The 16,747-nt window shown below is 35.2% G+C and overlaps 1 protein-coding gene across 5 annotated transcripts in view; it reads right to left on the bottom strand.

Annotated features, from left to right (window-relative positions):
• Nucleotides 1-444: 444 nt before the first annotated feature.
• LOC149661405 (neural cell adhesion molecule 1-like) overlaps nt 445-16,747 on the bottom strand; it is a 44,131-nt gene continuing 27,828 nt past the window's right edge. For 2 of the 5 annotated variants that reach the window (XM_089842910.1, XM_089842911.1), the window contains 6 exons: nt 15,029-15,319; nt 13,107-13,238; nt 7,022-7,045; nt 2,995-3,138; nt 1,579-1,718; nt 445-1,497 (listed from right to left, as the gene is read on the bottom strand). In XM_089842910.1, coding sequence (XP_089699036.1) covers nt 1,459-1,497; nt 1,579-1,718; nt 2,995-3,138; nt 7,022-7,045; nt 13,107-13,238; nt 15,029-15,319 — 770 coding nt within the window. In that variant the 3' untranslated portion in view covers nt 445-1,458. Of the gene's footprint in view, nt 1,498-1,573; nt 1,719-2,994; nt 3,139-7,021; nt 7,046-13,106; nt 13,239-15,028; nt 15,320-16,747 lie in introns of all 5 variants that reach the window. The other 3 variants (XM_089842912.1, XM_089842913.1, XM_089842914.1) reach the window with 3 other exon arrangements.

Raw genomic sequence — 16,747 nt, 5'->3', positions numbered from 1 at the left:
TTTTCTGAAACTTAAGTTAATTTAAACTGACGAAGCAATGAATGAATCTGTCCTTTGCGCTATAACATACAAAGTAAGGAACTGACCATTTCTCAATCTGTTAATGTCCAAGCTCTCAAGATGAAACCTTTCATGATATCGAATAGCATAGCGAGATTTGAATCCAGAAACTCCATCAATGGCTTAGGAGAATTTAGCTATATGTTTTTTTGAAACTTAACTTCGGTTTAAATCTAAGAAACTTTTAAAACATTTATCTTTTTTTTTTTTTCAAACTTTAACGTCTCAATCTCTCCAATTTCCATTAAGCATACAAATGTTCGACTTGATTTTTTTGAACCTATAAGAAACAAACATAGTTTTAAAAAGGATTATTTATATATTAGGGTTTGCGTTTAACCTTTTGAACTTTTGGAAAAAAAAGAACAACATTACAGCATAATTTCGGACTAATATTTTTTTTATTGCTGTACATACGTTTTAACATATTCCAAATAATGGTCAACATACAAATTCTATGCTCCGGCTGGTCTACATAGATGAGAATACATTTTTTTATATTTTGGGTTAATTTTTTTTATACTTTAAATATTTGGTTTTCATCATTTTTGAGAAAGATACTTGTTTACGTATATATAATTTAATAGATAATGTTAATGAAAAATTCGATACATTAAAGACATAAACATTAAAGGGATACTTAAATTATTTATAATTCAAATAATCTTATTAATGATCACATTCCCGCGGTTGCGCGGTTACGGTTTGAAATTTCCACAACAAAGAATTCAGAATATAATTTGAGTATCACTTTGTGTTTACTTTTATGGATGTAACGAATCCATCACCGAGGAATAGAGTAAGAGTTCGCGAGTACGCATGCGCGATGACTATTCATAATTTCGTTTCACAATAAACCAGTAAATATCGCTGGAAATACTTTAAAATAATTAACAAATTCTCCCGGCCTAGATATAATTAGTTCGTAGCGATACTTTATAAGGTTCAGGAGGTCAATTTCAAGGAAATTTGTATGGTTTTTTCTTCTTCATACATTTACAAATTAAAAACAGATCAATACACAGTCGCTTGTGTTACTGTTTGTGTTCAAAACTCGCGACGTATTTCAAATGAGCACCAACCGACAACTTCTTAATTAATTATGGTACACTAATAAGCACTTTGTCGAAAGTTATTTCAAAGTGTGTACTGTTCTGTTGTTGAAAAACATGGTAACACACTTCGTCATTTTAGCACTTACGCGAGAATTTCAATTTTTTGTTTTCTCTTTAATTTCGCGTTTCTCTAAAATGTTTCAGGTAATTTTTTTTAAATAAAATTTATCCGTTATTATATATTCTATAATCTCGATAAACACTCTGTTATATATTTATATTCAAGTATTTTTTCGTACTGTACAACGTGGATAAACTCTTTTTTCTCATTAGTAAACAATTTTTAAACTAAAGTAGATTTCAAACGATATTCCGGAACGACCTAGTGATATAATACATATTTAAATATGAAATATATTTAAAAAAATTAATATTTGACGATTTTAGTTTAATTTTACTTTACCTCGACGTTGGGAACTTTACGTCTCGTACCACATGTATTATGTATGGTGACGTCGTAACTTTCGGCTCCAACGGGGTAGCCATTATAAGCTCCCCATTGCGATGTTTCACCTGGATAACCCGTTTGAAACACTGGCAAATCTACAATTAGAGAGATGTTTATTTTAATGAAACGTTGTTTAATTAGAAACGTGATTTATGGTGAAAAGGGGGGATATGATATCATTTTAGTTCGTGTTTTGATCGATCGTAATATCGGCAAAATATCATCGAAGGTCCTTTCACATTCGAGAATTTGTTAATTTCCATCACAGATAACTTTTTACCTCGATTAAATTTAACGCCGATGTACGAAAACACGAAACAATTTCATTTAGGCCTAATGTTTTTTATTAAAAAAGAGTTGAAATTTAGAATTAGAGATTCTCGTGCCCTAGACATTCTACCTAGAATTATTTTCTGTAAATGGGCCTTCATTTATATCGATAAATGAAGTATGATGCGAGATGTAAAATCAATCTTGGACCCAGAAACACAATCGATGGGTATTAGCATTTACCTACCCTTCTTGTTCATCTTCCCTCTAATTAATTAAAGCCTATTAATTACCCCTCTCTCTCTCTCTCTCTACTCTCGTCTCTATCCTGTACATAAACGGGGAATCGTAAATTAAAGGTATATAGATTGGAAGCTTGGCTTGGCTCTAGTCATAGCGTGAGTCACTGACCGATAATTGGATGGATTCTTATCAGACATAACTAACAATTACAAAGCCCTAACAGTTATCCCCTACTCTATGGACGGGTGAGGAAAATCGGATTAGATGAACGTTGATACGTTTGTTCAGACAACGATACGACACGCGTTGCTCTTAATACCTAAATGTTGATGCAAACTTGACAAAGTATCCCCGATAAATTTATCTTTTATCCAAAGTGATACGAATGCTTACGACCTACTTTACCATGGGTTATTTTCGTTAATTATACAAGGCTTGGAATGAAATTTCGATATAATTAGTAACATTTCTGTGACCTTATAATCCTATTTATTTCCAAATTTCTTGACTGTTCCCAAACTTCATAAACTTTTATTTTCACATTACATGAACTTTGAACAGACTTTGCAAGTATAGCTCTACATTCCCCTGACTTGTAGCAAGCAACTTGGTTCCCTAGGTAACCGCTATTTCTTAGTTTCTAACTGTATTTAGAGTAATTGTAACGAGTGTCCAGTATTTTTGCAGCGTCCCTTTTCATTAGAGGACGAGTTGGTCTTATAGTACCTTGGAAATTACGTTTATAATGAATTCTTTTACACCGAGGGAACTCGGATGCTAACATTAAGAAGATGTAGAGGTCTAATGTCAGTTTCTAAGTAGAAAACGCTATTAGAAAATCTAGTTCTAGGGAATTACCATTCCACTCGATGGCCAAAGGAATGACGTCCGGACCGGGTATTCCTTTTCCTTGGGGGTCATCTAGAGGCTGGGGCACCGAAGATGCCGTTGAGCATGCTTGAGGTGGAAGACCGGCGATTCCTGGGTCCACGCATTCAGATTCTGTAATAATTTCGTATAAAAAACAGTTGAATATCGACAGTCATATTTTGAATTTCGGTGTTCAAATAACTCGGAACTGAAGCTAGGGAATGTGTTTTATGTTATTTCTGTTCAGCAAAATAGAGAAAGAGAGAGAGAGAGAGAAACGTTTTTAACGGCCAGGAAAAGTTTACCCCATTTCGGTCTCTTTTAATTTAAAGGTTTAAGAGATTAGTCTGGGACCCAACTTGGGGAAATTGTCCAAAGGAAACCACCAGTTCGCTAGCTACCTTGGAAATATCTCGATTTTCTATAGGGATCCGCTGCTTTTTAAAAGGTTTTGAGGTTGCGAATAACTGTAGAGGAACAGTTCCGCTCAAGGGATAATTTTGTGTTGAATAGCGGAGACCGCTTTCTAGGAAACGAAATTTCAGCCAGCCTTCTCAGTCTTGAGTCTCATTAAAACAGTTTAATTTTCACGGATTACTAGAGTTTTCAACTTCATTCCATCGGGGGAAGGGTTTACTTGGGTTTACAAACTTTATTCCCATCCCATTTAAGAGAACTCGTTCTTCCATCTTGGTAAGACGAATATACCATAACACTTAGATTTAAGGATTGAATGGAAATGCTTATTGCATTGATATTTATACTGCGTCAACTCTTCGTGGCTATGTGGACATTATTTAACTTTGATGACGGAGAAAAAATATAATTTTTTTTCAATTTGGAATTGAAAACCTTTTATTTTTAATAAGAAAATATTCATCGCCCAAGGGTTTTCGCCAATTAATGTACTTCCATACTCGTAAGCGAAGGTATTTAAATTTCAGTAAATTTGGTGATTACAAATTTAATTAATGAAATGTTCATAGATTTAATCAAAGTTTAAATAAAATCCAAAAAGTAAATGTTTTCCTTCTTAAAATTCAAACAATGAAGAATTGTTTACGTAGAAAATATTTTTTCTTTTATTTAATCTCTGAAGTGTAAAGTCGAATTGTTAATACTACGTTGACACGAAAATTACTGGCATTCTGTTTGTTTTACCTTAAGATATGCAAGACGTCTCTAATGATTTGATTTATCTATTTCTTCCGAAAATAAAAACTTATTAAAAAAAAAGTAGCTTTTTTTTCCTCTGAAGTTTTCCGCGTAGTTCGATTTTTCATTTCGATGAAGGGCTTAGTTCTTGATACCTGTGGGAAATTACGGAACCGTTTCTTTTTCGCGATACTCTTTCCGTTAGTCTCTAGAAAAAGGTAGGAGTGTAAACGTTTCGTATTATCTAGCTCCTTACCCACCATTTCTAATTTAGTTTCGGCTTCTGAGTAAACATAAAAAACTTCCTTTTTGCCTAGAAGCATTTTTGAGAAAGACAGAAAAGAAACGTATATAGTGATTCTATAAGAGAAAGATAAAAAACAGTAAAAACAAAATGATTCAAGACCCAAAACTTGTTTTGTTTCTAATAACTAGTTACTAACGGCTTGTAAAAAGTCTTAACAAAGTGAAATGCTACAATATCATACTAAGGGGTTAACGGCTATTTAAGAAAAGCCTTCAATGTGTTCTTCCTTTGCATAATTAACTTATATCTTTAAATATTTAGTTATTTTTTTTTTTTTATAATTGATATTTATTTTTACTTATTTCGAAATGGTCTAAAAATGTATTCTAATCCGTGTTATTTTTTAAGCTTTTCTAACTTGCTTCCCCTTTAAAAATGATAATATTAAGACAAAAATGGTTCTTTTTGTAAAGGAAAAACCAATTTATCTCCCGAAAAAAATTATACAAGGACAAATCTAATACTTTCAATGGAGAGACAAAAAAATAACGGATGACAATTCTCAAGAAAATACTCGAAAAGAAAAATTCAATCCCCTTAAAGAGATATATACCTAGCAGTAACTTCGGTAAGAAAGGATTTATGTATTGTAGTATAGGTGCCTTAGGGTTGGTAAGGGTTTTCGATAAGGTATAACCGAAACCTTTATTCTCATGCATTACAAATCAACAAATCCGACGGTATGTTTACTATTTTCAGTTTTTGGTGTTCTACCCTCGTGGGTAAATATTGACTAAGCCTCGAGGTGCATACGTCTTCCTGATTCAAAAGAATCAAAGCTCTAGAGCGAAAAAAAAAATAATAATAGAACCTTCGTATATAAAAACAAAGAAACCGTATATCTAAGACTAACTAAATATTTTTACAAGATAAATAATTTTATAATGGTAATCATCAAGCATCCCTTTGGTTCACATTCCCTAAACCGAAGCTAAGCTCAAAACGCACTAAAACTATAATGATAGGGTTACATTTTATTTTTCTTTCCATATGTGTTTTCCTTAAAAAAAATAAAATGGATTTTAAATCTAAGGCTTAACTAAATGATGTGGAAGGATTTTACTGATAGCTAGGTTTTGGTAGACGATGGAGAATTCATTGTAAATGGTTTGCGATTCGCAATTAGTTTTTTAGAATAATGACAAAAGGTAAAGCTTGTTGAGGGTTAATTTCCAGTTTACTTTCAAATTACGTCTTCTGATCAAAGTAGGAGACGGTATTTTTCTTTTGTTTTCTTCAGAATATGGTGCCGTGCGTGGGTGTACCCCGGGATTAAGGCTTTTAAGTATAAACGACAAAGGCCCCGAACTCTCGCCGCCATCACCAAAAAGGAACTGGTGCTTATTAAGAAAACTGTGTGAATTAACCCCTCTACCTCTTTCCTGATGGTTTTCATTTGGGGAAAAGGGATCCAACTTAATAGGACTGCCAAGAGTATGCTCGTCATTTTTGTTCTAAAGGCGTTTCCTATTTCCCTATTTCAAAGTGAATATGCAAAAGTGCAATTAAAATGTAATATTATCATAAATCGAATTACGGATTATGCGAAGAATAACTTAATGAAATTTATCCACTTGTGTTGGAATTGAACTTTTGTTAGTTTTGTGTACTGTTGACATTTCTCCTAGACGTATAATTTTATCGAGGATTGCATGTAGACTTTAAAACCTTGGCGCGCGCGATCTTTTACTAGCTTTCGGGGGTCCCATTTTATCCTTTCTCTTTTCGGACCAAACGCGTTTAGAAAACCACAGAGGCTCCTTTTCGCTCCCGCGATTCGTGTCACTCGGATCCGCACTGATTAATTTAATTTGCAACTGAATGACCTCGGTTTTCTCTTCTTTCTCCCCCCTTTCTCTCCTTCGCGTTACTTCCTTAATGAGTTCAACGCACACCGCCTTCGCTTGTTTAAGACGGGGCAATTTCCAATAATTGCGTTACGAGTACACTCAAACTTGATCAACGTCGCTCCATTCGCGTAAAGCCGCTTGCCAAGATCAAGATTCCAAAGAGATCAGCCGTTTCAGATCATATAGAACTAGCTCCTCAAAAAGAGTATAGTGACTGATTTTGAAAGAACCATAAATTTGGCAAACTCGCACGAACGATCTAATTGCTTAGGACCCTTAATTTTCATTTTCTCTGAAAAGATTTTGCTTCCAGCGATAATTTCCCATCCTTAACCTTCGGCTAAAAGTTTCACCATAAGTTAAATTAGAAGTTTATGTCTTCTTATTAAGTAATAACGTTGACACAAAAGCTTGTTAAACAAGTGTTAGTTCATGAACAAGAAAAAAGAATAATCAACAACAAAAACAATCGTGTCGTGTTTGACCAAGATTCTTAATTGTTATTGTTTGTGTAAATTACGAATAGACAATTTCTTGAATACTTAGAAGATAATTATTAACATATGATATAAGTTTCGCTAAAAGCGATCTCTCTCTTAACTCCAAATTAAAAATATTGAATGCAATTGAATAGAATCCATAATTCAAAACATTCTATAGCACTTAAATTTGAAAAGATAGAAACATAAAAAATGTAACTCACCCTTTGATTCATCCACTCGTTTGGCTGCAAATACAGTAATAAATATATAAATATATGTATTTACACGTATATTAAAGTACTATCTCTTTGAACATTTATTCTTAACCCTCAAACTGAAGAATTTTATAGAGTAATTAAATCGGGACACTAATGTCCATTCGGATAATTAAGTAGGGTCGTCAGAGGAAATTTCTAAAACGTAAATTGAGGAACTTGATAAATCGGAAACAATATTATGCCTTTCGTAATATAATGATAGGAAACTAAAACACGAACATACTACTTTTATCTTCGGTTTCAAATTATTCTGGAAAGGAAAAACTCTCTTAGGAAACATTTTCTCTTTAATCTTAAAATTGCCATTGATTATTCACGGTTCGCTTAATTTACTCCTTTTTGAAAATATCCTTTCATTCAAATTCGGTAATATTTATTTTAATTTTCAAACAAGCTCTCAGTATCTTATCGATCAATTCGAATTAAAACCCAGATTCATCTCTCTCATTAAAATTCCTAATTATACATATTTTTCTTTATTAATGGGAAAACACGTGAAAAGCGGAATCGTCTCTTGACATCTTTGATTGAAAAATATGTATTTGAAGTTATTTTAACTAGGCCTAAACCCTTTAGGCCTAAAAGTTTTCAGAAACAGTGAAAAGATGGTGAACATTAGGTTTTATATAAAAAAATACCCGATTCTTATTGCGAACCCAAAAAAAATCAGGGATCGGGTATTCACTATTGATCAAACGATGCATCTCTTCTTAATCAATATTGTTTTGGGGTCTGTTTTCTGATGATGGGGATGAAGAAGAGATGGAGAGTGAGGAGGAAAAAGGAGTAAAAAAGGGGAAAAAAATCAGTGAAAAATAAGTAGGCATTGTATTTCATCGTTAGTCTTTGGCTCGTTAGGCCTTAGGGGACGACCTTCTTCCCTAGTTAGTCAATTAAGGATTGGCCTGTTACACGTCTTTTGGCTTACGGAAATCATTAACATTTACGAAGGCATTATAGGAAGTAGTTTCCAAGGTTTTTCCCAATACTTCCTCATGTTAGCACCTTTCTTATACCTTAGAGTAACTAACTCGTACATTTTGAAGGTGTCCGCACCCTAAGAAATCTTACACCCTCAGATACATGTATGCTAAAATTTTAATTAGCGGACATAGTAGAGATTTATGTATATGATATAAAATTTTATTCCATGACGTCTGTAAGATTTAAATTTCACCTCTTTCCATATATTTGCTTATTGTTCAGGGTATTTTAATGTTATTTTACGATAAGCCCCAGAGTTATTTACACAAAGCTTCGTCGTACAATGCTAGGCCATCCGAGAATAATCCCGACATTTTGGACTCATTGAAACCTTCAATTAAGTATATATAGTCTGCGGAAGATCTCGTTCTTTTTTTCTGGTCTTCTTTTTCGTACCTAGCGACTTTCTTTAGTTTCTTTTTGGGGGGATATTTCTCTCTGCGGAGTCAAATTGCTGTGTTAAACCTTTCTCTTTCTCTCACTGACTGACCAGGAGCGACTTCCTTGTTTTGGGTCTTTTTTCCTTTCTCGGTTTCCCCGGAAGAGACACGAGAGAAGAGAGAGAGAGTTTCCCTACGTTCCCGTCGGTAATAGATTACGTGACCGTCCTCGTTCCAACTCGACGTGTCATTTGACACGAAGGAAACTTTTTAATTACGTGCCCGTCACTTTTACAGTTCGTACTCGCGCCTCTGTTAGGATAGCTTTCTTCATTCTTCTCTAAGAAGAAAAGGGGTATTGACGGACTTAACTCTAATCGAGGGGACAATCACTTCAAATTGAGAAACCGCGGATCGATTAAAGAGTTAAGCGTTTTTTTGGGAGTAATAGTTCTACGAGGATCCGTCCTAATTAGGAGTTTTTTGATCCGTATTTATCTCTTTGCGTGGTCAGATCAAATTTTCCTGACAGATCATATATCTAAATTGCATTGCAATAGTTTTTATTGACCAAATAATGTTTATTTGAATCAAATTATTCTTTAACCAGTTGGGATTAAACCTATCTAAGGATGTTCATTCCAAATTAACTGATCAAACCAAAATGTGATTAAAATTTTATAAAGTTTTGGGGCAAGCCATCACAATTACTTGGGCAATTAAACCTAGTTCTATTTGGAAAATTAAACGTAAAGGTTTTTTATAAGTTCAGCTAGCTAATTGGACCAAGTCATCTTGCGACTTATTGCCACTTATCTAACGCCTTTACAATGCATAGAGGGGTGGTGGCTAGCCCCTATGCCACAGCTAACCAACAGCGCCCTATACTAACTATTACCGTTAACCTCTGCAAGTTTTGATGGAAAGGAGAAACCTGGTTAGACCGCAGAGGAAAACTCCTTTAACAAGCGGGGAGAGAACTTGCAAACTCTACGCAGAAGGATTTCTTCCCAGATTTTTCACCCGGTGCCACAGTCCGGGATCGAACCCGGGATCCTCTTGCTGCGAGGCGAAAGCGCTAACCGCTACGCCACCCCACCTTTTTTCTTTTCAAATATATTTTTATACGAGTATCTGTTCCCTCGATATCATCTTAGGGCTTTTTTCTGTGGAAACTTTCTTATTTTATTACTTTTAACTCTAAGTGTCGTTGCTAGTGGTAAAACCGTAACATAAAAGTAACTAGGAACGTTTTTAAACGGACATTTGTCTTTGTTCAACTCGGTCTTTCGAATTCCTTCTTTTCTACTTGAAAAAAAAAAAAGAAAATAGAATAAAACTAAAACTATTTTATATATACATTTATAAAAAACAATTCCAAGGCTTTGTTTCTGGCTATATTGTCCTCTTTCAAAGGGTTGTCGAAAAGGTAGCGATCTTAAGGCTTGGTTTCCCTTATTCTCGAAATAAATATCTTTTGTAATTAAAATTAAATTAATATAAACAATAACTAGCGTAATATTGATTTAAGTGACAGTTTAGATATCTGTTACAAAGTATCAAAATTCAATGACAATGTTAATTTTTTTCCATTGGGTTTTTGATCTGAGCCTATTTATTTGAAAATTGAAACCCTGGATCGAAAGGGTTTTATATTTTGCGCTGCTGTTTAAATAAGTTTTATTTTTCTCTTGGGCATCTCTGTCCATAGTTCTAATCCAGGGGAATGCCTAAGTCCCTGGACTATATCGGTTTTGGTTCTTATGAAAAGTTGAGAAGGGTTGTAGGGAGAAAAGGGTCGATTATAGCTATGGGAGATAAATAAATAAATAAATAAATAAATAAATAAATGCTTTATTTAGGATATCCTTTTAAGATAATATCTTGTTTACGAAAGGGTCCTATGATTAAGTTAAAAATTTTTTCATGACAAAATTAAAAATTTTTCACAAACGTATTGCGTTATTCGTTAAAGAGAGATAAGTTTTAAGTTCATTTTTAAAGATAGTAATATTATCCAATATTTTGATAGCCCTAGGTAGTTCGTTCCATAATTTAATTCCATTTTGCATAACACTCTTGGTCCTGAATTTAGATGGGAAAACTTCCACCACAAAATCGGTGTCACTAGCTCTAGTATTTTTATGATGGTCATGTGGAGGGAACCGTTCGACAATATATTGGGGCACCATTTTATGTTTAATTTTAAACATCAGTATTAATAAGTTTTTCATATAAATTATAGATATAAAATATAGATGGTTCGAGAAAAGGCTATGGGGCCAGTTTTGGTCTACGTCTAGAAGTGATAGGCCCAGCTCATGTCACAGTCGACTATTTCTTATTTTTGGGTCCTTTCTATCGTATAAAGAGAATCACCAAGCTAGCAAGAATCTGGGGGAAGAGGGCCTTGATCAAGATTGACGCTTAGGGTCTGGTTAGAGGGCTCCTCTCTATATACTCGTCTATCTTTTGGAACTGTTTAGAAGGAGCGTACGCGAAGAAAAGTCCTTACAGAACCATTGGCGTTGGCCATCGACTGAGTGAAAACAATGTGAGGCAGACCAATATAGTTCCTCCATAACTACCAGGGAAATCTCTACAGAGGGTGTTTAATGTATCAACAATAATATCGACATTGAAATTTTGGAGGGAGAAGCAATGATAATATGGTGTCACAAATGCGATTAAGTTTTAACATCAATATCGTGTAACGCATTCATGGAACTCTCCAAAACATGGCACCACTGTAGGTAGTAATGAAATGTTTCCAAAGCTGTTCTCGTCCTATATGAAACTAAAAAGGCAAGGAACTAAAAAAAAAGAGGCTTCCGAGTGAGAAGAGAAATCGTTTTTTCGCTACAAAAACGGGGAAAACGAATCTTTCTCTTCGTCCACCCATGACGTTCCTAGCTTTTGAACCCCGTCCAGTTGGATGGAAAAGAAAGAAACAGTTTTAAAGGAAGCTAGCCATTCCAACTCCCCTACGATCTGTTTTCCCGGCGGGGCTTGACTCGTCGTGTCTCGGATCTCTATATTTCTCGATCTTTTTGTACTTTTCGCTCTCTTTCTCGCAACCATCAAACCTTCTGGCCATAGCCAACGCGACCTAGTAACACTCTCACTCTCTAATGGCGTAACTTTCAACAACTCAAAGTTCTAAACGAAAAAACACCTCAATAAAAACCGAAACGCTTGACGGTCGTACCATAGATATACAAAGATGGGTTTTGTACCAAGAAAAACTAAATTTACGAAAAAGTAGTCAAGGAATTCAGGAATTCACATAATAAGCTCTTCGGAGAAATGTCAAATAGAGTGTTTCATAAATTATCTATAGTTTTAAGTTATAGAATGATGTTGGAAGCTTAGCGTGTAATTAATCCAGTAAATTTTTTAAAGTTCCATATTTCCTAGATATGCTGGTAATCCAAACTACGAAGACATACGCTATCAGTAAGCAATATAAAATCTACAAAGAGAAGTAGTATTTGATGGATTTAGTAGCTTTTATAGTTAAGATATCCAATACACAAGAGGGCGATTCATCTCTGGTACAGAGTCAGTTCTTTCCCCCGTCCCTTTTCTTAACTTTCATGAATTCGCGTATCGCCCTTTCTTTCTAGCTATAGGAACTGCTACTTTCCACGGTTTCTTTTCTCATACTCAAACACCAAGATCCCCAATAGAAACTAACGTATCTGTATCTCTCTCTCTCTCTCTCTCTCTCTCTCTCTCTCTCTCTCTCTCTCTCTCTCTCTCTCTCTCTCTCTCTCTCTCTCTCTCTCTCTCTCTCTCTCTCTCTCTCTCTCTCTCTCTCTCTCTTTTAAGAAAAGGTTTCGGGTTAAATCTCTCCTCTTTTGCTTCGCGTCCTCCCATTCTTGGATGGGGAAAAGAAGAGAAATGGCCCCAAAAATCTTGCAACCAGCAATAGCCGAGTTGAGTCGCTCGAGGGAGACTGCGTTGCATTGCTTAAGGTCTATTAGGTCTTCCCTTTTCTCCCTCCCTCTCTCTCTCTCTCTCTCTCTCTCTCTCTCTCTCTCTCTCTCTCTCTTCAACTTTTCTCTTCTCTAAAGACGCTAGGGGAAAACTTTCTTCTCTACACAGGATGGCTCAGATCAAAAGAATCAATAAAGAGATGCAAATATGAATGTGGCTCCAGCACCAGACGAAAGTCAATTTTTATTAATCCGAGCCATGCTGTGCTATAAAAATAGAAAATTTCTCTATTCTTATATTAAAACGAAACGAAAGCCTATTGAAAATGTAACACTATATTTCGAAAAGCTATTCTTTGTGATCCTTTTGTGTTTATTTTACACTGGATAGCTCGAAATAGGGATCCAGAGAAGGCCTGCTATTGTTGGTAATATTTTGTCAAGGTGAAAGCGACAAAATTGAGGTTTACGAAATTTTAAATTGAAACAAAGCGTCTATTACAAAACCTTGCCAGTTTCTGAATTAATTGTTTGTTGTTAACACATTGTTAGAATGTTAAAGTTTGCAACTGTATAACTTTCATACTATGATATGTGGAAAATAAACAGTGGGGTTTAAATTTTCACAGACAATGAAAAATTCAAGTAGCAAATTAAGAGCGCCCAAACCGAACAATAAGATATAAGACTAAAAATGTGTAAAAGAAAATACAAAATAAGTTTTACCTTTTCGAGATTTCTTCATTGATCTTCTTAGTACCAATATTCCTGAGCAGGCCAATAGAAAAAGAGCAGTGACGCAACCCAGAGTAATCTCTAACGAAGTCCCCAAAGGCGTGAAACTCGTGTAGAAGTCTCCTATATGGATAGAATTACCGAAATTAATTTTGAGATACTAAAATGAATCACTTTAAGTACCATTCCCCAAGCTCAAAACAAGGCAGTATTGTTAGAAAAATAAAGAAAAACCATCATTCTTCGATAAAAATAACCCAGAATAAAATTTTTGACATTGATTATTCTTTCAAACTCTCAAAACAATACCAAATTTTCAACTTTTCAGGACCAGAATAATCTCACTTATTTTTCTTGTAAAATTATCAAAACACAACATAAATGACACAATTTTGAAGGGCCACACCTGCAAAACCTCGTGTGTAATAGATTTATACTATAACGAGGATGGTTGACCCCTTTCTATTTGACCCTTACGTAACATGGTGCCTACTTGTAAGGACTAAGCGCGAAGGCTAAATATATGTAGGAAAAATTTAGAAGCGCTCGTTGATCTCCGAACCATGAAAAAGTCATCTCCATCCCATCCCTTTTTAAAATGGAAGAAAAAAGTAGAACTTTTTTGCTGTTTCTCTAGTATTCTTCTTCTTCTTAAATTTCTTGCCACGAAGTCGCCAGGCTAAGGATTTTTCCCATGGCAACATTCTTTTTTAGCTTAGGAACCGGAGTATTTATTCTAGGGAAAACGCCCAGAATTTGGCTTTCGGCCTTTATACCCATGGGTAGATTTAATACGCCCCATGAATATTCTATGTAATGTTACTGCAATTGCGTTGAACATTTGATGAACCCTTTTCATTTGACATTTCAAACTATAATCAAGGAAACAATATGTTTTTTCGTGTTAATTCATGTTTGAATTGAACAGATTCGTGTTAGTATAGCGTGTAAAGACCGCCTCTATCAGCTTAGGCGAGGGAATCTGCTTGTTTTCGTATATATATACCTTGGATTCTTTATTTTTTTTTTCCTTACATCTTATGCTAGCAAAAAAAGCAAAGCTGCGACTCGAGGGAATACGAAGAGATGTATGAGAGCGCGACGGCATTTAGCCTCTAGAGAATTCTTATTCCTTTCCATCTCAAGTCTATTCCATCAGTTCGCGACTGCCTTGAATACAATCAATGGTGGTAGATTGTTCCGTTTTGCTTGTTCCCTAGCCCGCGTATCTCTCCAGCCTCCATTTACTCTCAATTCAATTTAGTCACGTGGACGACCTATAGGAAAAGGGCGCGAGACCGCTTGCTCTTTTACTTCTTTCACTTGATAGGCATTCTTTCTTAAGGCGAAATTCCATATTGGAGGCACGGCGCCTCCATCAACGCTTATTCAAAGTCCCTATTCTAAAAACAAATTTCCTATTCACAAATGGATCTCTTAGAAAGTATATGAATATGAAGTTACGAATGTTATTTCTTGAAAGAGAAGGAAACGCGCCGAGCGTTTTTAGCACAGCGCACACGCGTCAAAAGGGAATATTTTTTATCTAATCCAATAAATTTTGGAAGATATACAGGGTGTGTTTTTATAAGTCTGGTGGAAATTCAAAGATGTATTTTAGAAGTCAGAATGAATCAATAACGACAAGGTTCAAGATATGATCGTCCAGAAATCTAACCCTGTGAAATTATAGTGGAGATTTTATCTAATATTTTTAACATTTTAAAACATTTAGATGAAAAGTAGATGAAAATAAACTTCTCTGTCATGTTCTTTTGATTCATTCTGACCCTTAAAATACACGGAAGAATTTATATCAGATTAAAAAATATCACTCTGTATAAGAAAGGATCACCAAACGACATCTATAATTGATCTATATCTTTGGTTGAATGTTAGTTAATCGAACTAACCTATTTTAGACAAGGGTTGTCCCTTTGTTTTAACGGACACGGTGATGCTTTCGCTTTTCCCTAATGAGTTACTGGAGTACACGACAAATACGAGTGCCGTGGCCGAGGGTAGATCGTTGACGAAAAATCTCGGTACAGTCGAGCTCAAGTTAGCTTCCAGCTTGCCCTGCTTGTAGACTTCCAAGAGATACGTGTCACCGTCGCCTTCCCCGTGGCCTACATCACAGTTTAGCGTCACGCTATCCGTCGTAACGTTATCAAAGGCACAGTTACTCACTGGATCCGGAGGTCCTAAAAATATTTCGACACAACTGGTTAAGTTCACAGGAGCCAATACCGTCGTAGTCAACCTCTCGTATTCAATAACCTCGCGCTTACGATTATGTTTTATACAAAATGGTTTCGTCGTAAGGTAGGAGTAGTGACTGTGTCTCCTCGACGCTTAAATTTGTTCGGCTCGTTTCTCCCGGGGGGAAGATAATGCAGTGTACCTTTCTCCATAAGCTTGTTATGTAAGGTCCCTATAAGCTAGACACTTTTGGACATACTGCGTAAATATTTTGCTAGTTGTGTATTGAATTGTTTATTATCTGAGAAAAAACTAAGAGGAAGCTAACATCAGAATTAAAGATATTAATCCGGTCACACCTGGCCTGTCAAGACTGTTTCCCAAATCAGATTGATTTGTACTTAATTCACAAATTTCAAATAGCTTATTTCTATTTCACTAATATTTAAGCCTGTCCTCGGCAGGCATGGGAGATAGTGTTAATTTTAAACACACTGTCACGAAGAGGCAAGACCAGGGAATTTTAGAGTTGTTTATACATGTGTATCCCTTAAACAGGCGGGACAAATTTTTGGGCTTTTAGAATTTATCACATCATTGTAGGCGTCTTAGGAAACACTTTGCCGAATTTCGACCATCTACATCATCCGGAAGTAGTATAAAAAGACTTCGAAGGAAAAAAAGACATAATGATATCCCAGATTTTGAATGCGTGTCACTTATAGGAACCTTTCGTAATAGGTTTATGAATATACCTTCCTTTCTTATCTCCCCTCTACGCTCCGCTAGGATGGAATGAAGATTTTTTTCTCCTTAAAGCCATCCCTACCATCCTTAAGTTGAAAATTTACCCTGGAGAGTAGACGGGCGTTGTATCCTATCTACCGGGAACCTTCCGTTACGACGGGTTTCTGTAGAACTTAAATTGTAAACGACCCAAGGAGCTTTACCTAAAATGGACCTAATCAAATTTCCCCCGCAAACACAAATGGTAAATAGCCTAGGAAGATTACATTTAAATCCCGGCCTTTTTCTAGCTAAAAAAATTTCCATTATTAATGTCGTATATATAAAAGCGAGTTCTCTATTATACAATTAGGGGTGAGGTAGGGACGTGAACGCAATTTTCTCAAATCTAGTCTTTTTTTTTTCAAACTTTGCCGTCATTTATGAAGGAAACGCGGCGTAATTTCATGATTCATTGATCACTTTCCCTTTTCCGTTCAAAATGAATGGGAAAAATCTTTTCACGTTCTGTTCATAACCATAAAATGATGAAATTTCATTGCGAGAGAAAGCAAATATGATTGAAGGTTTTTACCTAGATAAATATGCCTAAAATGAAAATTAGGCTTCTAGTAGAGGCCTGATGATAAAAAAGGGGTCAGAAGTCAAAATAACCTTTTCAAATTTACCTAAAGGTTAAATTA

The sequence above is a fragment of the Phalangium opilio genome, unplaced genomic scaffold, assembly GCF_054372755.1.
Source record: "Phalangium opilio isolate 3A_F unplaced genomic scaffold, DU_Popi_V2 ptg000070l_1, whole genome shotgun sequence".
NCBI classification, from domain to species: Eukaryota; Metazoa; Arthropoda; class Arachnida; order Opiliones; family Phalangiidae; genus Phalangium; species Phalangium opilio.
This window is presented reverse-complemented; position numbering and strand designations above follow the sequence as displayed.